Below are 24,040 nucleotides of genomic sequence, written 5' to 3'. Positions count from 1 at the left end.
TCTTGTTCAGGACCAGGAGGCTGGGATGCTGCGAGGCTGGGACCGGGAGCTGGGCTGGAAGCGTTCAGGAAAAGGTGGTGGGGACAGGAAGGCTGCAAGGACCTCGTGAAGATGGAGGGCCAGGTGACTCTGCCCTGGGATCTTGGGGACCCCCAGGCAGCAGCCTGGTCCTCTTACAGCCTGGACTGGGGTTGCCTCTGACCCCAGGGTGCTGGTTGTGGTTACCGGTTGTTCATGATGGCCCATTAGACCCTAAACAATCCGCCTATATCACCTTCCTGCTCTCACCTCCCTGCACTTTCCTCCCCACTTATTCCGCACCGGTGACCTCGATGTTCCTCATATATGTCCATTTCATTGGTTCCCACCTCTGGACCTTTGCACTCACTCTTCCCTCCACCTGGAGTCCCCTTCCCCCAGATTAAATGTCCCCCCTTTCAGTGAGACTTTCCCAGGCTTGTACTCCACCCCGTCTTATCTTTTCTCCATATGTTCGTTTCCTCCCTGTGAGCTGCCTGTTTGGTCATGGCTACATTCCCAGCACCCAGAACAGTGCCCACAAGTGCTCTGAATACATGTCTATTGAATAAACAAATGAATGAATCATGTAAAATTTCCAACAGGCAGGTGCAGCAGCTTTGGAAAACAGTCTGGCAGTTCCCCAAAGGGTTAAAAAAACAAAACATGCCGTTACCATGCGACCCATCCCTTGCACGCCTAGGGATGTACCCAAGAGAATTAAAAACATACATCCACACAGAAACTGGGACATGAATGTTCACCTCAGCATGATTCGCACTACTGCAAAAGTGGAAACAACCCACATGTCTATCAGTTGATGACTAGATAAATACTGTGGTCTATCCATCCGATAGAATATTATTGGCCATGAAAAGGAGTAAATTGCTGATTCACGCTATGTCCGGGATAAGCCTTGAAAACATCAATGAAAGATGCGAGTCACAAAGGTCACACAGTGTATGATTCCATTTATATGAAATGTCCAGAACCGGCAACTCCAGAGAGACAGGAAGCGGATTCGTAGTTGCCTGGGACTGGAGAGTCACTGGGGAGAGGCAATGGAGTGTAATTGCTAATGGGCACGGGTTTTTTTTTGGGGGGGGGGGGTGATGAAAATGTTCTAAAATTAGGCTGTGGTGGGACTTCCCGGGTGGTACAATTATTTGCCAATGCAGGGGACACGGGTTCGATCCCTGGTCCGGGAAGATCCCACAGGCCGCGGAGCAACTAAGCCTGTGAGTCACAACTACTGAGACCGTGTGCCACAACTACTGTCACCCACGTGCCTAGAGCCCGTGCTCCACAACAAGAGAAGGCACTGCAACGATGAGTAGCCCCCACTCAAGCCGCAACTAGAGAAAGTCTGTACACAGCCAAAAAATAAACAAATAAATACATAAAACAAAATTAGACTGCGGTGATAACTCTTTAAAGACACTAAAACCCACACAATTGTACACTTTGAATGGGTGCATTATCTATCTGTATGTGAATTAAATCGCAGTGAGCCTGTTTTTCGAAGAGGCAGCCCAGGACCTAGGAAGATGAGCAGTGCCCTGGAATCTTGACAGACCCAGATTCCACACCCTGCTCTGTTGCTTCATCCACTGTGGGACTTCCTGTTCTTTCTTGCCTCTCTGTGCTGGGTTAGAAACTATCCATATCTAGGTGAGAATTCCAAGCTAAAAGACAGGAGAAGACCCGCCCTCTGAGCCGTGCCTCTTTGGCTCGATTGACGAGGCTGATGTGGGCATGGAAACTGTCCTTCCACTCCCAAGGTACTACACAAGGAATTCAGGGGTCTGCCTGTGCATCAAAAAGAAATGAAAGGTTGATTTTTAAAAAATTTCATTGGAGTATGGTTGATTTTCAATGTTGTGTTAGTTTCAGATATACAGCAAAGTGAATCAGTTATACATATACACATAACCACTCTTTTTTAGATTCTTTCCCCATATAGGCCATTACAGAGTATTGAGTAGAGTTCTCTGTGCTGTACAGCAGGTCCTTATTAGTGATCTATTTTCTATATAGTAATGTGTATATGTTAATCCCAATCTTCCAGTTGACTGAGGTTGATTTTGAAAGCAGTTTGGAGCTCCTTGGCATCAAGACAAATTTCTTGCTGCGTGGGTATTTTCTAGAAAAAACAAGTGTCTTGAGTCCAAATTGCATTGTACTCAGTCCAATGCATGTGATCCAGACATACACCACCCCCCAGCAAGCAACATGTAAGAGGCAGCGATTCTACTGTTTAACTCTACATCCTTCATACATTTATCTAAAAGCACGTCCTTTTGCGTCCAAATTATAAATAGGTTTTTCTTAGCAACAAAGTTCTCTTAACTCCTAGCTCTCAGTAAAACCAGGAACTCTGTCCAACGTATAATTTCATGCTAGTTTCTTTGCATTCATTTCTATGCTCCATTTGAATTAAAAAAAAAAAAATTTTTTTTGGCTGAGTCACGCAGCATGTGGGATCTTAGTTCCCTGACCAGGAATCGAACCTATGCCCCTTGAAGTGAGAGGGTGGAGTTTTTAACCACTGGACTGCCAGGGAGGTCCCTCTATTTGGAATTTTTTATAGTACGAAATCAGGAAGGGTATCCCGATTTGTGGTCCTAGCAGTATGAGATCCGTAAAGGATGGCTTAAACGTCGTTTATGAAATTAATTGTATTATGCAAAGAATATGCAAATTCATTTCATTTGTACAAAATTAAGGTAGTGTATGAAGGCCACTATACCTCCACCATACTCTCCATTATCAGCTTGTTACATTTCTAAGCAAAACTCCTACACACACACACACACACTCTCTCTCTGTATGTCTCCCAGGGCTACAGGAACAAAGTAGGACAAACTGGATGGCTTGAACAACAGAAATTTATTATCTGACAGTTCAGGGGGCCAGAAGTCCAAGATCAAGGCCTTGGTCAGGACTTGTTCCTTCTGAGGCTGTGAGTCTGTCACATGCTCTCTGCGCTCTCCCAGCTTTCGGGCGTCCCTGGCAATCTGCAGCATTCCTTGACCTGTAGAAGCATCACAGCATCTCATCCTTCCTGTGCATATGACGTCCCTTGGGTGTTGTGTGTCTGTGCCCAAATTTCCTCTTTGTCTGAGGTCACCAGTCACATTGTACTAGGGCCCACCCTGCCCCAGCTGTGACTCATCTTAACTCACTACATCTTCAGTGACTCCATCTCCAAATAAGGTCACATTCTGAGGTCCTGAGGGTTAGGACTTTCACCTAGGAATGTTGGGGGAGGACACAGTGCAACACACAACATGGACAGGACCTCCCTGGTGGTCCAGTGGTTAAGACTCTGCGCTCCCAATGCAGGGTGCCTGGGTTCTATCCCTGGTCAGGGAACTAGATCCCACATGCCGTAACTAAGACCCGGCATAGCCAAATTAATTAATTAATTAAAGAAAGCAAACACATGCACACACAGATACACACCGATACATGCGTGTGAGTGTATTCCTATAAGGAAAGTGAACTCCTGCCTTGCTTTTTGGGGTCACATGGCCATCACGCTGTGAACCTTCCCTGCGAACTGCGCGTCCGTAGCCTTTCTCCCAGTGGCTTTATATGTGAGGCCCGGAGCAGTGCCTCGTTGCCTCCGGCGCTGGGTAACATTCCACAGCAGGACTGCATCACCGGCTGTTTAACCCTGGCTGACGCAGGTTCTGGTCCTTCCCAATATGACTGGATTGCAGTCCCTGCATCAAACGTTCCCGACCTGCTGTCTGACCACCTTTCCAGGGTTGATAGGAAGATATGAAATGACTGGGGTGTGGCGCCTCCTGTTTCCGTGGTGTTTTGTTTTGTTTTGTTTTTGGCCGCTCCATGAGGCATGTGGGATCTGAGTTCCCTGACCAGGAATGGAACCTGTGCCCCCTGCACTGGAAGGCGAAGTCTTTAATCACTCGACCGCCAGAGAAGTCCCCATTTACGTTTTTAATGCTTATTTGCCAACACGGGGTGGTTCAACTTCTCTTGACCCCCAAGCAGGATTAGGGTGTGGTCGGTTCTCCCAGGATATCCTAGTCCTGCTCAGGCTTTTTTACAGAGTGAATTTAATACAGGCGATTGCTTTCATGGGCATTGAAAGGCCAAGAAGGCAAAAGGGAAACACACAGGTAGCAGCTGCCAGAAGGAAAGGGTGTGAGGACAGGGGTCTCAGACCTCTGAGGAGGGGGCACACCCACTGCTGCTGAGCCCTCAGGAGCTCAGGGAGGCGGCACGGAGCCCCGGCACTGTGACTTGCGCAATTTGTCAAAACTCCGTGTGCCTCAGTTTGCGCCTCTGGGAAATGGGATAATAACCCTATCTGCCTTTATGAGGTCATCAGAAGGATTTAACGGGTTTAATTCAGGCACAGTGCTCAGGACCGGGCCTGGCTGCTCAGTGCTACAGAAAGCACTGATTAGTCTTGTCCGCGGAGACTTAAGGCCCTGTTACAGAGAATTTTCTAGTGCCATGGTTCCCACTTGGGGGCAATTCCCACCCCCCCACAGGGTACTGATGTCTAGAGACATTTTTGGTTGTCACAACTGGGGTGGGAGGTTGCTCCTGCCCTCTACTGGGTGGAGGCGAGAGATGCTATAATGCCCAGGACAGCCCTCACCACAAAGACCAGTCCAGCCCCAAGTGTCCATACTGGCCAAGTTGGGAAACCCTGTTCTAGGGCCCAAGACATGCTTTACCTGCCCAATCTCCCTAAAGTCTCCCAGCAATTCTATTCAGAGTTGCTACTCTCACCTCCATTTTACAGAAAGGAAAACTGAGACCCAGTGGCCTGCACGAAGCTGCCTGGATTTGATCTTGGCTGTGTGCCTCCGCCCCCGTTGCCACCCTGGGATCTAAGGAAATTTCTTCTGAGCCTCGGAACCCTCCCTCCTCTCGGCCTGCTCCCCACCCCCCATTTTGACCAGCGAGAAGATCAAAAGCAAACACCTTTCCTGAGGCTGGACAGGAGCCACCAGGACATCTGATCTCCAGCTGGGAGGAGGGAGGACACAGATGCGGCGTCTGAGGTGGCGGGGGAATGCTCTGGGGTCATCAAAGGATGTCCAGATCACTCCTGACCACAAGCCTGTCTGTCCTTCTGTCCTACCCTGAGGGCTGGGCATTAATCTCTCCTTCCCATCATCCCTTCCCCTAGGCAGGGTCTTCTCTGATCTTCCCAGCAAATCTGACACCCCCTACCCCCACCCCCACTGCTTATTCAGGTCATGTATGCCCTCCACTGGTGTCCCACAAATGCAGCTGAGGCCTGCTTTGGAACAAATCACCCTCAACCCACCCCCACCCCCAAAGATTTTTATCTGACCGTCCCCCCTTCTCAAAACTCTACTGTGACTCCAGTGCCCTGGGGGTAATGTCCCAACTCCTCGCCTACCATTCAATCACCCTTCTTGGCCTGATTCTTCCAGCCGCAGCACCGTCCGTCAGGGGTTGGTGCATGCAGCTCCGTGCCCACCCCCCGTTAAGCCTAGAGGCTTCAGAATCTTTGGGGCTCCAGCACTGGCCAGCCTGAGAATGAAAGAGCTTATGAGTTCATGAATGAATGAATGACGATGCTGGGGGGCGTGGGGCAGCTCCCTGGCTCCCCCAGGGTCAGAATCAGTCTTGTTCCTGCCTTGCCAACAGAGTCAGGGCCAGGAAATGCTAGGTGGCTCCAACAAGACAAGAACGCAGAGATCAGGGATGTGTCAGTACTTCTGCCAGCACTCCCTCCTCCCCCTGCTGGATCTGCCCCCACGGGCTGCAGAATGATGCCTTGGGTTCCTGACCCACACAGGAGGCAGATAAAAGAGGGAAAACTGAGCCACCATTCCCCCTCCAGGTGGGCCCTCTCCTGCCAGGGAATAAACTCAAAGATATGGGAAGTCACAGGGAAGCTCAGTTGGAATCTTGACTCCGCCTCTTGTGAGCTGCTTGCCTTCTGGCAAGGGACGGCTCTGTCTGAGCCTCAGTTTTCTCATCTGTAAAATGGGTGTGAAGTGTTGAGGAATAAAAGGAGAGGAGGAAAGCAAATAAAAAGCTTAGGCTAGTATTTTTTTTTAATATTTATTTTAAAATATTTATTTATTTGGCTGTGCCGGGTCTTAGCTGCGGCTCGCAGGATCTTCGATCTTTGTTGCGGTTTGGGGGATCTTTTTTTGGGGGGGGAATCTTTTTTTAATTGCTGTCATTGCAATGCAGTATGTGGGATCTAGTTCCCTGACCAGGGATCGAACCTGGGCCCCCTGCATTGGGAGCGCAGAGTCTTAGCCACCGGACCACCAAGGAAGTCCCTAGGCCAGTTTTTTTTTTTTTATGACAACTTTGTGGGGGTTTTGTGGGGGTATTTTATGTTTTTTTTTTTTTTTTGGCTCACAGGCTTAGTTGCTCCGCGGCATGTGGGATCTTCCTGGAGCAGGGATCAAACCCGTGTCCTCTGCATTGGCAGGCGGATTCTTAACCACTGCGCCACCTAGGAAGCCCCTGGTTTATTTACTTTTATTTTTGCCTGCATTGGGTCTTCGTTGCTTCGTGCAGGCTTTCTCTAGTTGTGGCGAGCAGGGGCTACTCTTCATTGTGGTGCATGGGCTGCTTATTGCCCACAGGCTGGTTGCGGAGCCTGGGCTCTAGGCGAGAGGGCTTCAGTAGTTGCAGCACAAGGGCTCAGTAGTTGTGGCGCACGGGCTTAGTTGCTCAGAGGCATGTGGGATCTTCCCGGACCAGAGATCAAACCTGTGTCCCCAGCATTGGATCCCAGGTCGATTCTTAACCACTGAGCCACCAGGGAAGTCCCTAGGCTAGTATTGTTAAAAGTCGTCTTCCATTTCTTCCAGAGAGACCGAAGGGGAGCATGGCCCATGTGGAGGAGAGACTTGTGGTTCTTATCTCCGCTAATGCATTTATCAGAGATCTGGGTCTACTTATCTCCTCTCTTCCCCTGCCAGGCTATCTCTCTTGGAGCCACTATTCCCCATCCACATCCCCTTTCAGGCTCCTTTTCATGAAAGAATTGTGTGTGGCAGTGGGTGGTCTGCGTCAGTGTGGGGGTCTGGCCAGGCACCCCTTGGGCTACCTGAGCTTCATGTTTATAAGTGGGTTCCCCTCTGTTTCCCAATTTCTCTCTGCATTTCTGATTCTCTGCCTTTATGTCCACAATTCAATCCTTTGACAGATATTCCCTGAGTTCCTACTATGTGCCAGGCATCGCTAGGGACAGCGCAGTGATTAAGACTGACCCGCTCCCTGCCTTCACAGTGATCATGGTCCAGTGGGGGAGACAGACAGTTATAATTGTGGCGGGGGGGGCGGGGTGGGGCGGGGGAGAGCAGATGTCAGGGTTGTGCTGGGGGCAGCCCAGGACACTGTGGAACCTGGAGTGATAACAGGCGGGAGGAGAGAGTGCTAGAAAGGCTTTCTGGCTGAGACTAGTAAGAGATAACACTTGTAGGACTTCCCTGGTGGTCCAGTGGTTAAGACACCGTGCTTCCACTGCAGGGGGGGTGGGTTCGATCACTGGTGGGAGAACAAAGATCCCAACTGTAGCGCGGTGCAGCCAAAAAAAAAAAAAAAGATAACCCTTACATCCTTTTAAATATACATTATACCCATTCTAGAGCTGGGGAGACTGAGGCCCCACAAAATGAACTGACTAGTCCCAGCCAGAAGAGCTAGGACTGAGTGGGAGTGCATCTGGATCCCCGTGACTCTGGCTCCAGAGTTCAGGTTTTAAACCACTGCTGATGGAGGCCCGGAGGCCGGAGGAACTGCACCCGACGCTTGGAGGAACTTGAAACTGCTTATGTGGTGACCCAACCGTGGGAGGGCCGTTGGAAGCAGGATGGGGAGGGGTCCAGGGCACAGGCCTCAGAGTCTCGTGCACCTGACTCACAGGGCCCTGCAGAGCACCTGCGTCCGCTCTCTGGGCGGGTTTCTTGCCTGTGAAATCCGAGACTTGCTCCGCCTCCTGCTCGACCCGGGTGAGAAAATCCACGTGGGAAGCTTGGCACAGTCAGCGCTCGTTAAATGCCAGCTGGTGTTAATATGCTGATTATCCCCATTATTATAGTAAATAACTAATTAATTAGAACTAAGGCGTCCTCTCTACGTCCGATTGGGTCTCTCCGGGCCTGGAAATCACCTGGCCCCAGGAGAGGCGAGGTCGGACTCAGACCTCTTTTCCACCCATCTACGCCCCGTCCTCCCCGGCCCACAGCAGGCCTCGAAAATGTGCGGGCAGGCTGAGATGGCGCGGGTCTGGAGGCTGGAGTCTGTGTAGGGGCGCCCTTGACGTCTAACCCCCACCTCGGTGGGAGGGGTGGGCAAACCACCGTGAGACAGTTGGGCGCTAGGACCCCGCAGCCCCGTCGGTGCCGGGTGTCGGGGCCCGGCTTGCCCCTAGGCCACGCCCCTCTTCGTGATGATTGGCTGTCCATCCCCGGCGCTGGGCCCCGATTGGCGGAGGCGGCCTCCGCTCCCGGGATTTCCCCGCCCCGGCCGAGCTAGTCTCGGGTCCACCGGCTCTGTCGCCGCAAAGGCGCTCAGCCGGGGCGGGCGGGGCGGGGCGGGGCGGGCGGGCGAGGGCGGCGGCGCGAGGAGAGCGGGACGCGGGCGGCCCGGGCCGGGGGTCCCGTCTCCCGGAGCCGGACGGACGGGCCGGGCCCGGAGCGCCGCCATGGGCCCGGGGCCCCCGGGGGCCGGAGCGGGGGCGCCCCCGCGGCCGCTGTCCCTGGCCGCGCGGCTGAGCTACGCCGTGGGCCACTTCCTCAATGACCTGTGCGCGTCCATGTGGTTCACCTACCTGCTGCTCTACCTGCACTCGGTGCGCGCCTACAGCTCCCGCGGCGCCGGCCTGCTGCTGCTGCTCGGCCAGGTGGCCGACGGGCTGTGCACGCCCCTCGTGGGCTTCGAGGCTGACCGCGCCGCAGGCCGCTGTGCCCGCTTCGGCCCGCGCAAGGCCTGGCACCTGGTCGGTAAGCCCCGGCTCGGCCTCCCCCATCCGACTGAGCCTCCCCGCTCTGTGCCACTGCTCGGTCCTCTCCATCTGCCCAACGCATGAGTCTTCCCATCTGCCGGCTTAATGGCCCTGTACCCCTTCTTCTGTCTGTCTATCTGTCCCATGGCTGCTGTCTGACCCGCGGAGCCTCTTCCGTCTGACCCTTCGTGTGACCCTCCAGGGTCGCTTTTCTTCGTCTGTCTGACCCTCGGGGGCACCCTGAACCCTCTCAGGGTTGGGTCTTCCTGCCAGCGCCTCCTCTGTCAGTCTGTCTGGTCTGGCCTTGACGTCCCCGCCTGTATCACGGTGACCGACCACCCAAGACAACCCTGAGTGAGGGTCAGGCTGCCTAGAGCTCGGTCTGTCCATTTCCCCAGCGCACTTTGTCTGTCCATCCCCTGCCCTGTCTTGGGCAGCCTGGCACTTGGTGGCTTTGGGGAGCTGCCCTGGGAACTGGGTTGGGGGTCAGGTGAGCCAGAAGGGTCGGGGTTCTGTGCTTGGCCGGCTGATGGGATAGGGGTCTGCAGAGCAGGTAATGGGGTCACCCTCTGTTCGTCCTGGGGGAGTTGCCCGGACTAGAGGGACTCGTTGGCTAGGGGAGGAGGTGGGTCCCACAAGGGCCGCGGCACCCTGTGCGGGGCACACCCATGATAAGGCCTGGCTCCCAGAGTCCCTTCTCTGCCCGCCCGGACCCTGGGCCCTGAGATTAGCCCTGGCCACTTTGCCGTCTGTTCTTTCCCTGGCAGAACTACCTGCCACATCCTGGCGCTTGGGGCACACCGTGCATTTCAGGAGGCAGAGCCCGGAATCCTACCCGCTTCTGGGAATTCTGCATAGCAGCTTTCCTGAAGCCAGGAGGGCTGGCCAGTGTCTCCTTGCCCTAGGGAACGATGACTGAGGCCACAGTGATTTGCCCCAGGCCCTCATGAAGGACATTTTTTTCCAAAGTACAACAGGTGTCCAAGTTGCCTGCAGGTGGCTGGCGCTGCTGTGGCTGCGCTCGGGGGCTGCATTTCAGGTTTCTTAGACGCTGAGGATGCCCAGGCTGTTCCTGGGTCACATTAGACTAGTAGCCAGGGCGGAGGGGTGGGGGGAGCAGGGAGACGCAGGTGACTCAGACCTCAGACAGAGGCATCCCTCTGCGGGCTGCGGTTGAGATTGCTTCCAGAGCTGAGCCCAGAGTCTCAGACGCAGTTTTGTTCATAATAGTTGGGTAGGCCCGTTGACACACGAAAACGGTAGTTCCTGGGCCAGAGAGGTGTGAGGGCTGTTTTCTCTGGGGCGGACAGGTGAGACCCCTCTAAGGAGATGGAGCTAGCGGTGAGTAGGTGGCCCTGGCAGTGGACACTGCATGTGCAAAGGCCCTGAGGTGGGACTTAGTAACAGCCTGTCTTCCCCTTTTGTAATTGGAGGGCTGAGGTTCAGTGAGGGTCCCACCTGACCCCAGAGGGAGAATCTGAGTCCCCTTGCAGAGGGGGCGGTTAGGGGAGTGGAGGCACCTTTGTTAATAAACTGAAGGCTTTGGATTTATGCAAAACAGACCGGGGGATGGGTACCCCAACCAGATACCAAGGCCTCCACCTGCTCCCTCCCCCTGCCTTGGGGTTAGCACGTGGGGAGATCCTGGAAGATCTGTGGGGAGCGGAAGCCAGGGTGGCTCCTTGTGATGCCCGATAAGGTGACTTGAGTGAAGGTCATCTCAGCCACAGTGCCCACTTCTCTATTTTGCCCCCGACTTTGTGAGTGGTGGGGATGGACTCACTCTTTCTCTTGACAAGCCCTTGGGGGTCCCCGTCTAGTGCAGAGAGGACCCAGAGAGCCAGACACTCCTGTGGGGTCCAGGCTGGGGCAGATGGGTAGACTGGGCTTCATAGGAAGAAGCAGAGCTCTGGAGGAGGAGCCATTAGCTTTGGGGTTTTGAAGGATGAACAGGAGTGTGTGTGTACGTAGGGGGATATTCCAAGTGTTGAAACAGCTTTTGCAAATGTGTGAACTCTCATGGCTTTGAAGTTGCTGAGACGGAAGTGGCTCAGAGTAGTAGGAGCTCCCGATTTCACACATGAACTCTTAATTCTACTGTTGATCTTGTGAGGTATTCTCATTAGCTCCCTTTCCTGGAAACAGAGGCCCAGAGAGGCAGAGCCACTTGCCCAAAGTCCCCCAGCCAGGCAGCCTGGTCCTGACAATGGTTAACCTGGCCTGGGCAGCGGCAGGGTAGAGTCCGGCCAGGGCAGCACATTCCTCTGACCAGAGTCTACAGTTCCTGTCTGGCCCCAGGGTGGCCTCTGGGCCGCCAGGAATCTGCCTGGGGGTGCCCCTCCCAGGAGCCAGTTCCAGAGAAATAGCAAGCGTAGTTTTGGTTTCATTTCCCAATCCCAGGACCATGGAGGCGGGCACAGGGTCTGGGGGATGAGGTCACCTCCGGGGCCTGGAGGGGATGACGGAAGTCCAGCTCTGGGATGGGAGGAGAAGGGTGGTGGAGAGTTGCAGGGAAGGAGCATGGCTCAGGGTCCAACAGGCTGGACTCTCAGCTCTGCAGCTCACTCAGTGGGCCCATGTCCTCATCAGGAAATGGGGTTAATAATAATAGCCGCTCTTTGGGCTGTAAATAGAGGCCACAATTATTATTATTCACTCATTCAAAAGATCTCGATGTGCCAGCCTCTGTGTTGGGTGCCAGGGACACAGAAGTGACTTGGGAAGACCTGTTACCCACCCTAGACAGACAGACAGACAAATTCCTGTGTTTTAAGGGATGTGAAGAAGAGAAAGCAGGGTTCAGACAGAGAGTTGTCAGGGTGGGGACTGAGGGGACTGCTGGTGACTGGGCTGGTCAGTGGGGCTTCTTTGAGGAGGTGGCATTTGAGTTGAGTCCTGGAGGGATGAAGAGGAGTGGGCCTTGCTCAGATGTGAGGGGAAAAGCATTCCAGGCAGCAGCACAGCCTGTGCAAAGGCCCTGGGGCAGGAGGAACAGGAAGGAGGCCCGGGTAGCTGGAGCAGAGTGAGCGAGGGGGAGAGGGGGAGGAGGGGAGGGCAGGGAGGGAACAGGGCAGGTCGTGCAGGGCCTTTGGGGCCTCAGGGAGAACTTGGGCTTGTTCTGTTCTGAGGTATTAGAGTGTTTTCCAGGGAGAGGCCGCCTTATGGGCTGACACTAGGGCTCTGGGAGGGCAGGGTCCAGCCCCTCCCCCCCCCCCAGCCTCCCCCCCCCCCCCCCCCCGCCCCGCCGCAGTGTCCCCTGGGCCTCCTGATTCCTGGCAGCCCCATGGGACACCTGGTAGGAGTTGGGAGGAAAAGGCCCCTCTGTGGGTGAGGGGGGAAGGGGAAGTGACGGGCGTAAGTGATGCATCTGTGGTGGGCGGTTCCCCTGGGGACCCCACAGCGCCCTCTCAACCGCTGCGAGGCCTCAGGCTCTGCTTGTTTCTGCAGCTGTCGCCAAGGGGGCACAGCTGGGGAGTCCTGAGCCGGCGTGGCGAGGCCCCATCCCTGCCCCCCCTCACCTGGCCCTGCTCCCGCGTGGTTACAGCTTGGGACCTGCTCTGTCTCAGCTTCCCCATCACACACAACGGGCACAGGGCCTGGACTGGGAGGCCCGGCCCCTCTGTCCTGTTTGGCTGCGTGTCCTCAGGGGACCCCGGATCTCTCGGCCTTAGTTTCCCCATTTGTCACAGGGAGCCCTGGGCGGCTGACCCCCACTTGCTGTGTGACTTGGGGGGTCTCTAACCTTCTCTGTGTCTCGGTTTTGTCCCCTCCTGGGGAGCCCTGGGCTGGCGTGGGAAGGCCCCGCAGCGTGCCCTCCCCGCTCTGCTCGTCCACAGGCACCATCTGCGTCCTGCTGTCCTTCCCCTTCATCTTCAGCCCCTGCCTGGGCTGTGGGGCCGCCACGCCCGAGTGGGTTGCCCTCCTCTACTACGGGCCCTTCATCGTGATCTTCCAGTTCGGCTGGGCCGCCACACAGATCGCCCACCTCAGCCTCATCCCGGAGCTCGTCACCAGCGACCACGAGAAGGTGGAGCTCACGGCTCTCAGGTGCCGCCTTCGGGGTAGGGTGGGTGGGTGGGCACGCAGTGAGCAGGCGAGGCCAGGGGTCCGGGGCTACCCGCCACATCTGGGCTCTGCTTGGCCATGCGGCTCTGGGACTCGGCCCCAGTGTGGACAGCTGTAGATTAGTGTATCATTCAGCCGCTGCTGCGTAACAAACGAACACCCAGTCGGCAGCTTCGAACAGCACACACTGACCACCTCCCGGTTTCTGTGGGTCAGGAGTCTGGCTTAGCTTAGCTGGGTTCTCAGCGTCAGGCTTGAGGCTGCAGTCAAGTTGTGCGCTAGGGCTGGGGTGTCATCTGAGGCTCAGGGTCCCTCTATCCTGCTCGTGTCATTGTTGGCAGTGTTTGTCGTCTTATAGATGCACGAGTCACGGGGGGCTGGGACTTCCCGGCAGTCCAGTGGCTAAGACTCTGTGCTTCTGTTGCAGGGGGCATGGGTTCAATCCCTGGTCAGAGAACTAAGTTCCCACATGCCACGTGGCATGGCCAAAAAAAAAAAAAAAGAAGTTGTAGCGGCTTGCTGCTTCTTTTAGGCCAGTGCGAATCTCTGCTCTCAGGGGTGGTGTGAGCCAGCTTTCTGAGGGTTGCCTGATTAGGTCAGGCCCACTCAGGATAATCTCCCTTAATTGTACCCCCCAAATCCCTTTACTTCTGCTGCAGAATGTTACCTAAACATGGTCTTGACATCCCATCACATTCATAGGTCCTGTTCCCCAGGAGGAGGGGTTTAGACAGGGTGGGGCCAGGGCATGGGAATGTCCAAGCGTCTTAGCGTCCTGCCTGCCACACGTGGGGACAGTTGGTGCCCAGCTCACCTGCTGGCTTGCTTGAGGTGCTAAAGGAGGCGATTCTGGATATGATGGTAGCAGGAGCATTTATGGAAAGCCTGCTGTGTGCGGGGCACAGTTCCGGGCCCGTCACGCAAACGATCTTGAATCCTCACGACAAGCCTGAGAGGTTGTCATGTGCCCAGGGACAGGGCTGGAGCAGAGCGGGACCTGTGCAGCGGGAACGGGGATCAGGAGCTGACAGTTCTGGGCGGGAGGGCCATCCCACATGAGGGTGGCCGTTTGGGCATAAGTGCTGGTCACGAGGGCCCCGCCTGTCTGCAGCCCAGTTCCCCATTATGGCCTATAGCTGCGGGCACTAACGGCAGGTGGGGGTTTCCCAATGCCTGGGGCCCCCGAGGGCCCCAGCTGAAGGGGACGGGCTGGGTGCAGCAGAGGCCAAGCTCTGGGCGCTTTCGACCTGCAAGGGCTCTACCGCCTACCTCGTGTCATCTTCACCTCAACCTCTGGGGGTGTTCCTGTTCTCACTTTTAGAAAGGGAAAGGGACTCCTGGTGAGCTCCAGAGGCTCCTTCCCGGCCGAGGCGCTGGGGGGGCCACGGCTCTGGGGCTGCAGGCAGGAGTGGACCCGGGAGACTCTAGACCAGAGCCCTTGCCCAGCTGAAGCCCAGGATCTCTGAGTATCCTAGGTTCTCAGGCTTCTGGGTTGCAGGCCTGACCCACTCCTGCTTTGCTGAGTCTTTGCACTAAGGCCCCAGGCAGACGGGGCCTCATGGGGGTGTCTTGGGTTAGAGTGGGAAATCGGGTAACAGGCTGGGGAAACTGAGCCCAGCAGAGGTTTTCCTGGGGCTACCCAACGTGTTGGTGGCTGAAATCACCAGGCCAGAGGTTACCCAGACGCTACAAGCAGCTCCGACTGTGCGGCCGCCTGGGGAGGAAGTGGTTGCGTGGCTCTGGGGCTGCCCTGCTGAGGCCTCGCCTGCGCCCCGGCAGGTACGCCTTCACCGTGGTGGCCAACATCACCGTCTACGGCGCTGCCTGGCTTCTGCTCCACCTGCAGGGCTCTCCCCACATGGGGCCCGCCCAGGATGCCAATGACCAGCTGGGGGTCCAGGACGTGCCAGTGTTCCGGGTGAGCTGGGGCCCGGGGTGGGCCAAGGCTGCCGCTGGCCGGACGGGACACCCCCAAGGCCCTGAACTCAGGGCTCAGGCCGCGCGTCACTGCTGACCTCTCTCCTGCCTGGTCCCCAGAACCTCTCCCTGTTGGTGGTGGGCATTGGAGCTGTCTTCTCACTGCTGTTCCACCTGGGCACCAGGGAGGGGCGCCGGCGGCAGGTGGAGGAGCCGGATGAGCACAGGCCCCTGTTGGCCCCCGCCACCGCCCGGCCCTTGCTGCTCTGGAAGCACTGGCTGCGGGAGCCGGCCTTTTATCAGGTACGTCATGGGGGTAGAGCGGGTTGGAGTGGATGCCCCTCTCCCACCAGGCCCTTCCTCTGTGGGGCCGCAGGCGGGACGGCAGACACGGGAGCAAACGCAGCCCCCCCTGCAGTCCACACCCACGGCAGACCTTACTAATCAACCACTGCTCTCTCCACCTGACCAGCTAGGCAGTCGCTACTAATGGATCGGGTGCCAGCGGTAGGGTTGCTCACCTTGGCCCCAGTGCTCCCCGTGTGGGGGAGCGAAGGAAGCCCCCCGACCCGTCCCTCTGTCTGTCCATAGGTGGGCTTGCTGTACATGAGCACGAGGCTGATTGTGAACCTGTCCCAGACGTACATGGCCATGTACCTCACCTACTCCCTCAACCTGCCCAAGGTGAGCTGGGCGCGCAGGCCGGGGCGGCGGGGCTGGGGGGCCCCCCGAGCCTCACGAGCCCCGCCCGACGCACCTGTGGCCGCTCTGCCCCGACAGAAGTTCATCGCCACCATCCCGCTGGTGATGTACGTCAGCGGCTTCCTCTCCTCCTTCCTCATGAAGCCCGTCAACAAGTGCATCGGGAGGCGCGTGAGTGGGCCGGGCAGCGGGGGCCGGGGTAGGGGGCGTGGCGCCTGGGTGACTCCAGGCCCAGCGCGGGAGGGGGTGGGCGGCCGGCGTGACTGAGGAACGGAATGCCTGTGTCCTTTCCTTTTAATTGACCTGCGCTGAGACATAAGGAGCCGCCCGTCTCCAGTGGTGGCCGGCACAGACAGGGTAGCTCGAGGGCACCGCCGCGGCCCAGAATCTCAGAATCCTCTGAGGTCAGAGCTGGGGGCTCCATAGGGATGGCCCAGCTCAACCCCCTCATCTGCTGGGGTCGGGGACCAGATGGAAGACCAGAGAGGGCACGCGCTGGGCTCAGGGCTGCCCAGCGAGGCGTGCCTGACGCCAGGCCGGGCTCTCTGCAGATGACCTACTTCGTGGGCCTCCTGGTGATCCTGGCCTTCGCAGCCTGGGTGGCGCTGGCAGATGAGCTGGGCGTGGCTGTGTATGTGGCGGCCGTGCTGCTGGGCACGGGCTGTGCCACCATCCTCGTCACCTCACTGGCCATGACGGCGGACCTCATCGGCCCCCACACGGTAGGGGCTGCTGAGCCGGTCCGGGTTGGGGTCGGGGACGACGGCGGAGGCCTGCGATGCTGAGCCCCTGCCCGTGTCCCCCCCCCAGCACAGTGGAGCCTTCGTGTATGGTGCCATGAGCTTCTCGGACAAGGTGGCCAACGGGCTGGCGGTCATGGCCATCCAGGGCCTGCACCCCTGCTCGTGAGTGACCCCCCAGCATCCACTCGTTCTCGCGTTTCCTGGGCTGTGCTGAGCCCGTGCTGTGCTCCAGGCACTGCCCCAGGTCTGCGGATTCCATGAGAATGGGAGACCCCGCCCCAGTGGCCTCACAGCCAGGGAGACCGGGTTGTCCCCCACCTTGAGCACCCACGTAGTCACTGAGCTGACAGTGTGTCCGGGCCAGGTGCTGAGGACACACAGATGGATTGGGGCATGTGAGTGGACAGGGCACCGGGAGAGCCTGGAATCCCTGTAATTCAGACTCTTCAGAACCTAGGGTTCCAGCCCCAGATAGCTCTAGACTCCAGCCTGCACCCTGTAGAAGCCCAGGATTTGGGAATGAAAGCCGGCCTGGCCCACAGTCCTCGTGGAGCTGGGGGCAACAACTGCCACAGGAATAATCTCATGCAGAAATGTGCACTTAGGGAGGTCTGACTGGGGCAAGAGGTCAGGAAGGGTTTCCTTTAGGTGACAGGGGACCCAAGACCTGGAGGAGGTCAGGGAGTTCTAGGCAAATGGGGAGGAACAGCCTGTGCAAAGGCCCTGGGGCAGGACTGTGCCTGATGTGTTGGAGGAACAGCAAGAAGGCGTGTGTGGCTGGAGCAGAGTGAGCAAGGGGGAGAGAGGGAGGAGGGGAGGGCAGGGAGGGGATGGGCACGTTGTACAGGGCCTAGTGGGCCTGGGGGAGGACTTCGGCTTTTATCCCAGGGCGGTGGGAGCCCTGGAGGGCCGTGGGCAGGGTGGGGGCGGGGCCTGACTCAGGTGCTCACAGGTGCCCTCTGGTGGTAGCTTCAGAGAGGACAGATGGGGAAGGGAGGGTGGGAACAGGGGAGGGGACTAGGGTGGTGGTGGTGGTGGTGGGGCTGGATCTGGAGGGAGGAGAAGTGTGCAGTCTGGGATAGACTTTGAAGGCAGAGCTGACCTTCTGGCTGAAGTATCAGATGTTGGAGGGGAGAAGGGGGTCGAGGGCAATCCCCCTGGACCTGGCCTGAGTGCTGGGAAAGACGGGGAGCCCCGGCTGAGATGGGAGGGGCGGGAGGTCCAGGCTGGGGCTGGAAGGTACTGACAGGTGTCCACTCACCCCCTTTCGCCCTCCCCCTGCTCCCAGCTCGGAGCTCTGCTGCAAAGCCTGCATGGCCTTCTACCACTGGGTGATGGCGGCCGTGACGGGCGGCGTGGGCGTGGCTGCCACCCTGGCTCTGTGCAGCCTCCTCGTCTGGCCCATCCGCCTTCGGAGCTGTGAGTTGCAGGCCCTCCACCCACAGAAGCCCCACACCAGCCTCGGGTGGTAGGTCTGGGACAGGCCCGGCCCCCACCCTCGCTAACCCACTTCCACCCCTTTCTCTTGCAGGGGACCCTGGATCCCAACCCTGATGTCGCCCCATGGTCCCTCGCCCTTTGTAAACTAACGGCGACTGTGAACATTCATGCCCGAGTGGCCTGGAGCGGCCCCTTAGCGCCTCTGATCCCACTCCTGCATCTGTCCTGTTCCGCCTGGCTGCAGGGGGCGGGGCGAGGGGCGTGGTCAGAATGGGCGGGATCCCAGCAGCTTATCCCCTCCAGGGCGGGGACACCGAGCTAGGCCCTCTGGTATCCAGGGGCTGGTGGGGTCCTTGTGCATTTCGGGTACCCCATTCCCAACTCTAACTCGCCCCCCACCGTCTGGATGATCTGGGGGTGCTGTGTTGTGTGAAGGCCGGATGTGAGGCTCCTGGGTGCAGGGGCCGCCCCAAGCTCAGCCCCAGCCAGCTTAGGGTCTCCTGGGTGCTGCCAGGCCCTGGAGGACGGAGCCGTCGCTGAGCCCGCCAGGGCCCCAGCCTCGGGGTGAGGGGGCCAGGCTCCGACCCTGACCGTGGGGGCGGCAAGGCTCAGCAGGCCGGGCTGGTGGCCCGAGAGCGGCTCCCTGCGCCCAGGCCATGGCTGTCGGCCTGGGGCCCGGGGCCGGGGGAGCCGAGGGCAGGAGAGGGCGTCTGCCTGCCTCTGCCCTGGCGCTGGGTCCCCAGGGTCTGGGTTCCGAGCTCCCTTTACTGGCCGCCCGACCCCCCCAGGCCCCGGCCCTGGAGGTGGAGAGGCGCCGGGCCCCCGCGCAGCCGCGTCAGGCAGCAGGACCTTTATCAGTGGCTGGGCGTGTAGACGGGCGGGGGCTGCTGGTGGGTGGCTGGGCAGTAGGGTTCCAGGTCCCACTGCCGGTAGCTCTGGGTGGTGTAGCGCGGGCGCTGGGGCGCGGACAGGTACGGCACGTAGTCAGACGCCCGCCACAGCGGCTCCACCCCGAATCGCTGCCGGTTGGTCACTGCGGGGCCAGGACCCGGGTCACTGGCTGGTCCCGCGTCCCAGCCCCAGGTGGTTTCGTCCGCCAGCCCCCGGTGCGGTGCCCCAGGCTCACCATACTCCTTGCCCCGGATGGGTCTGTCCTTCCACAGCACGCCGCACCACCGCGTGCCGGGGTCCCTGTACTGCGCGGGGGTGATGGGGTCGTACCAGGCGGTCTCCCGCAGACGCTGGGTACAGGCTGCGGGGTAGGGGTGGGGGTGATCTCTGGCTCTGGCCTTCGCCCTGCCCTCAAGGCTGGCCTGGTGTCAGGATGGGCGGGGCTGGGCACTCACCCGAGGGCATGCTGCGCTCCCGGTGGCTGTGGCATCCGTGCCAGCGGGCGTAAGCCTCGCGGTACGGGCTGTCCGGCGCCCGAGGGAGCGTGTACCAGGCTTCTCGGGAGTCTGAGTTGGTCAGGCCCGTGTACCACAGCTGGCCGGCCGCGTCGTGTCCCATGGGTGTGTACTTCCAGCGCATTGCCTGCTTGATGGCCGGCGTCCAGCGGGGCCCCTCCTGGGACAGGTAGTCATCGCTGAGGGCGGGGCGGGAGGAGAGAGACTGAGCTTTCAGCTCCCTTGTCCTCCCTGGGCCTCTTCATCCTCTTCACCAGCATCGAGGGTGCAGAGGCCTGGCTCGAGGTGTGGGGGGCCTTCTCTGTCCCTCAGTACCGGGCATCTCCCACCCAGGCTGGCAGAGGGTGGGAGGCTGACCCCTCGTAGCCCCCTCCTCACTGCCGTATCCTCCTCAACCCCCGGGAGCCTCCGAAACATTTCAGCTCTTCAGCTTTTCTTGCCTCTACCAAAGTCCTTTGCCCAGCTTCCCAGGCCTGCAGGCCATTTCCTCCCGGAAGCCCCCCTGGCCTGGAGGTGTACCAGGAGGAAGTGGTGTCAGCTATGGCCGAGTGAGTGGTCCAGGTCTCACCATCATTGGTCTGGCTTGGGAGCCGTGGGTTGGGGACACAGGGAAAGTACGTGGGGAGCCCAGGCCCCCGGGGGAGAGCTTTGGGGAACCCTGTGCTATCACCGCCCCCCCAGTCATCGGGGCCAGCTGCGAGTGCAGACACACTCACGCTTAAAGGGGAAACTCCACGGCTACACAGGAGTGCCTGTTCCAGGGGGCTCTGCTTCCAGAGCCCGTCCCAGGCCAAGAGCATCAGGAGGGCTTCCCTGAGGAGGAGGGAGCAGCTTGGGCAAAGGCCCTGGGGAAGCGGGAGGTGGTGTAAGGAACAGAGGCTGGCAGAGCAGAGAGGGAAGTGGAAACACGCCAGTGATGGCAAAAATCAAACCTCAACGAGATATTGTTAAAACTAAAGCTGTCCTTTGGGTACACCTTTGCGGCCACTGCCCGAGAGACAGAGACAGGCACGTGCTTTGACCTGGCGAGCTCGCTCTGGGGAGGTGGTCCCAGCAGGGCTGACAAAACGTTCTCCCCTGGGCCTGCTTGGAGTTCTCACTCCACATGCAAACCCAGAAACCCACGTGTCTCATGAGAGGTGGGCTCTGCCCAGTCGGTTCCAGCACACAGGTTTTGGGAAGTGGCCACAGGCTGGGTTTGCCACTCGCAGGGAGGGGAGTTTGGGAACCATCTGGTGGGCCCCACCCTTTTGAACTACAAAATGAATCAAAACTACAAAATGCACCTGGCTTGTAAAAAGGAAATAAAAAAGTCTAAAATAACACACGATGAAAAGTGAGTCCTTGTGTCAATTATACCTCAAAAAAACTAATAAAAGAACATCGCATTATAGCTGAAGAAAATTTTTTTCTCATAATAAATGAATGCCATTTTGGTCTCGAATCAAGAGATCTACTGGCATTTAAATAAAAGTACTGAGGGACTTCCCTGGTGGCGCAGTGGTTAAGAATCCACCTGCCAATGCAGGGGACACAGGTTCGGATCCCTGGTCTGGAAAGCTCCCACGTGCCGTGGAGCAACTAAGCCCGTGGGCCACAACTACTGAGCCTGCGCTCTAGAGTCCACAGGCCACAACTGTTGAGCCTGCGTGCTGCAACTACTGAAGCCTGCGTGCCCAGAGTCCATGCTCTGCAAGAAGAGTAGCCCCACCTGCTGCAACTAGAGAAAGCCCGTGTGCAGTGATGGAGACCCAACGCAGCCAATAAATGCTTTTTTAAAAAAGTACTGAAAAAAGAAGTGCATCCCCCTGACGCGGCTGCCAGCCCCTCACGCGGGCCACCACTCTTCGTGGTCTCCGCTCCCTTCCAGAAGCAGCGCATGTGCATGCCATCCCTCCCATCACACACCTGTGGGAACCTTCGTCCATCATGGCGGCACAGCTGCTTTTTTCACCTGATTTTCTTGGAAATGGAGCAGCACCAAGGGCACTCACTCGCCTTTTTAGTGAAGCTGCAGAGTAACCCACTGTAGCTTACTAACCCTTATCAACGGATCCTCTAATGGGTTGAAAGTGTCCCCTCGGAATCTCAGAACATGACCTCATTTGAAACAGGGTCTCGGCAGATGGAACTTAAGACCGTCATGCCGGGTCAAGAAGCGCGGTCCTGGTAAGGCCAGGGGACCTGGACAGGCAGGGGAGAGGGTCACGAGACGAGGGACGCAGCGACGGGGCGAGGCCTTTACAAGCCAGCACCCCCAGAAGCCGGGAGGGACACGGGGCAGAGGCCCCCTCCTGGCCTCAGAAGGCCTTGGACCCCTGGCCCCCCAGAGCTGGAGGAGGGTAAATTCTGTGTTCAAGGACACCCACTTGCGGGGCTGTTCCAGCAGCACAGGTCTCCCAGGAACCTATCTGCTCTGCCGGCTGTATGTGTATATACACATGCGTGTCGTGCACGCATGCACCGTCACGTGTGACCGGCGTGCACCCCTCCCGGGACCCCAGCCGGGTGCGGGTGGGTGAGGAGGGTGCAGGGAGCAGCACACACCTGCCTTTCAGGAGTACGAATGGTGCCGGTGGGAAACACACCCAGAGAGGCCTTGCAGGGGCAGGCCGCGCTCACCTGCAGAGCGGTGCCGGGAAGTCCACTTCCAGGGTCCCCCGCGGCACGTAGGGCCGGGCAGCCTCCCGCCTCAGGGTCTGCATGTCTGCCTCTGGGTGCCCGGGGGCTCCTGCCTCCAAGGCCTGCGGGGCCATTGTTGACAGCGACAAAGGAGGCCCGGTGTCCCGGCAACGGCTGGGCCCGCTGGCCCCTGTCCAGGCCGCGGCCCCCCTCCCCCAGCTGAGGGGCCAGGCTAGGGGAGGCCAGAGGCCGGAGGAGGCTGGCCTGGGCTCAGCCCTCCCACATCTTCTCTGCCCCCAACAACCCCACATGAGCGTCTACGAACCCAAAGGAGCGTCTTTATTTCCCTTCCACAACCTCAGCTCCACCCGTCCAGGTGCCCAGGTCGGGACACCGCAGGCCCCGGCTTCTCCCTTCTCCCCCCACCTCCATCAGGTCCTTCATCTGTTTCCGAAATACATCCAGCGTGAGAATCTGCACACGCGTGTGCACAGCGGCAAAAGAGGGGAAGCACCCCAAACGCCCACCAGCCGCAGGGCAGAAACCCAGCACAGGGTCCCTCCACGCACTGGAATGTTACTCGGCCATGAAAAGGAGTGACACACGGACACGACCTTGGGAACGTGAGGCTCAGTGAGAAACCAGACACACGTGTGACTCCACTGATGGGAAATGTCCAGAAGAGGCAAATCCACAGACACAGAGGATGGACTCAGTGGCTGTCGGGGGCTGGGGGTGACTGCTGATGGGGACGCGGCCTCTTTTGGGGAGGTGGAATGTTCTGGAATTGGACAGATGGTGGCACAGCATAGTACATGTACCAAAAAGCAGCAAATTGTACACCTTAATATGCTCTGCACACTTTACTTCACACAAGAAAATTAACAAGAAATCCAGAACCTGCCCGCCTTTCACCGTTTCCGGATGCTTGTGGCCAGTCCTGTCATCGCCTCCCTGGGTGGAGCCCAGGTCCTCCTTGTGGCCCACAAGGCCCTGCACGACCTGCCCCATCCTCTCCCTGCCCTCCTCTCCTCCGTCTCCCCCTCAGTCACTCTGCTCCAGATACTCAGGCCTCCTCAGCGTTCCTGTCCGACACCAGGCCCAGTCCTGCCCCAGGGCCTTTGCACGGGCTGTGCCCACAGCCTGGAGCATCACCTCCGCCCAGGTGTGTCCACAGCCCCCTCCTCAGGCCTTTGCTCACACATCGGCCCTGGACTCAAGGCTGCCCTCCCCCCACGCCCTGCGCCACCCTTCACACCAAGACAGATACATGCACTTGACCCCTCTATCGTCCCACTCACCTGCCACGCAGCAGCTCCTGAAGGGCAGGTCTGGGCTCTGGCCTCACTGTCCCCCGCTGCCCAGGAGGGAAGGCCTGGGGCGCGCCACCCGTCGTGGGGGGCTGCCTGCCACAGAGGCCCTCAGCCTTTTCCTTCTCAAGGCCCCCTGGGGTCCCCCGGCCTGCCGGTGTCGCAGCCCCTCTGGCCCGGGCTGCTTCGCTCCCAGGCCCCTGGGACCTCCCGACCCCCGCCGCTCTGCTCCTTCCCGGAAACCGCTGGGTCTTCCCACCTCACCCTCAGCTGTCGCTGTCACTCACTCCCTGTCGGTCCAGGTGCAACGGAAACAATTCCTGCCACCACGGCCCCCAGCCCTCCCCACGCGCAGGGTGCCGGGACGGGGACCTCCCCGCTGGCCCTGGACCCCCTCTGTCAGGCGGAGGTGGCAGCCGCCCCCTCCTCCCGGGGCCAGGCCTCGCTGTAGGCTCAGACCACCACCCCGGGCCCACCCTCTGCCACCCAGCGGGGCCAACCGGGCTGCAAGGATGGGTGTGGATCACGGGTCCTCAGATTCGGGGACACCGCGCCCCGCTGCTGCCTGCCTGTGAGTGGCCCCTGCAGCCTCTTGTCCAGAGCCGGCCACTCGCCACCCGTCTGACATGCAGGCTGCGCTGGGGTCCCGGTGTGCACAGACGCGCGCTGTCAGCTCCAGACAGATGGACAGACGGGCAGCCCCAGCCGTGCACGACCCGCGTGGTTTAATGACCGCGACGCCACATTCCGGGAGGCGCAAGGCTTGCCCGCGCCAGACGCCCGCTCCCTCGCCCAGCCCCGCACCCACGCCTGCGGACAACACTGACCCCA

The 24,040-nt window shown here is 58.8% G+C and overlaps 2 protein-coding genes across 2 annotated transcripts; one reads left to right on the top strand and one right to left on the bottom strand.

The window, feature by feature from the left end:
• Window positions 1-8,608: 8,608 nt before the first annotated feature.
• On the top strand, window positions 8,609-18,615 carry MFSD12 (major facilitator superfamily domain containing 12). Its single transcript, XM_057708210.1, has 10 exons — window positions 8,609-9,002; window positions 12,841-13,051; window positions 14,849-14,987; window positions 15,107-15,289; window positions 15,578-15,670; window positions 15,767-15,859; window positions 16,240-16,410; window positions 16,499-16,593; window positions 17,720-17,850; window positions 17,963-18,615. The coding sequence occupies exons 1-10, from the start codon at window positions 8,705-8,707 to the stop codon at window positions 17,983-17,985; spliced, it is 1,437 nt and encodes a 478-aa protein (XP_057564193.1). The 5' UTR covers window positions 8,609-8,704; the 3' UTR covers window positions 17,986-18,615.
• Window positions 18,616-18,710: 95 nt separating this feature from the next.
• Window positions 18,711-23,961, bottom strand: TEKTIP1 (tektin bundle interacting protein 1). The gene is made up of 4 exons (XM_057708211.1): window positions 21,900-23,961; window positions 19,218-19,456; window positions 18,998-19,123; window positions 18,711-18,904 (listed from the first exon to the last, which is right to left on the bottom strand). Exons 1-4 carry the CDS (start codon window positions 22,208-22,210, stop codon window positions 18,726-18,728), a joined length of 855 nt encoding a protein of 284 aa, XP_057564194.1. The 5' UTR covers window positions 22,211-23,961; the 3' UTR covers window positions 18,711-18,725.
• Window positions 23,962-24,040: the final 79 nt, after the last annotated feature.

The sequence above is a fragment of the Hippopotamus amphibius genome, chromosome 15, assembly GCF_030028045.1.
Source record: "Hippopotamus amphibius kiboko isolate mHipAmp2 chromosome 15, mHipAmp2.hap2, whole genome shotgun sequence".
In the NCBI taxonomy this organism is placed as follows: domain Eukaryota; kingdom Metazoa; phylum Chordata; class Mammalia; order Artiodactyla; family Hippopotamidae; genus Hippopotamus; species Hippopotamus amphibius.
The sequence above is the reverse complement of the archived record's forward strand: the minus strand, read 5'-3'. Positions and strand labels throughout refer to the sequence as shown.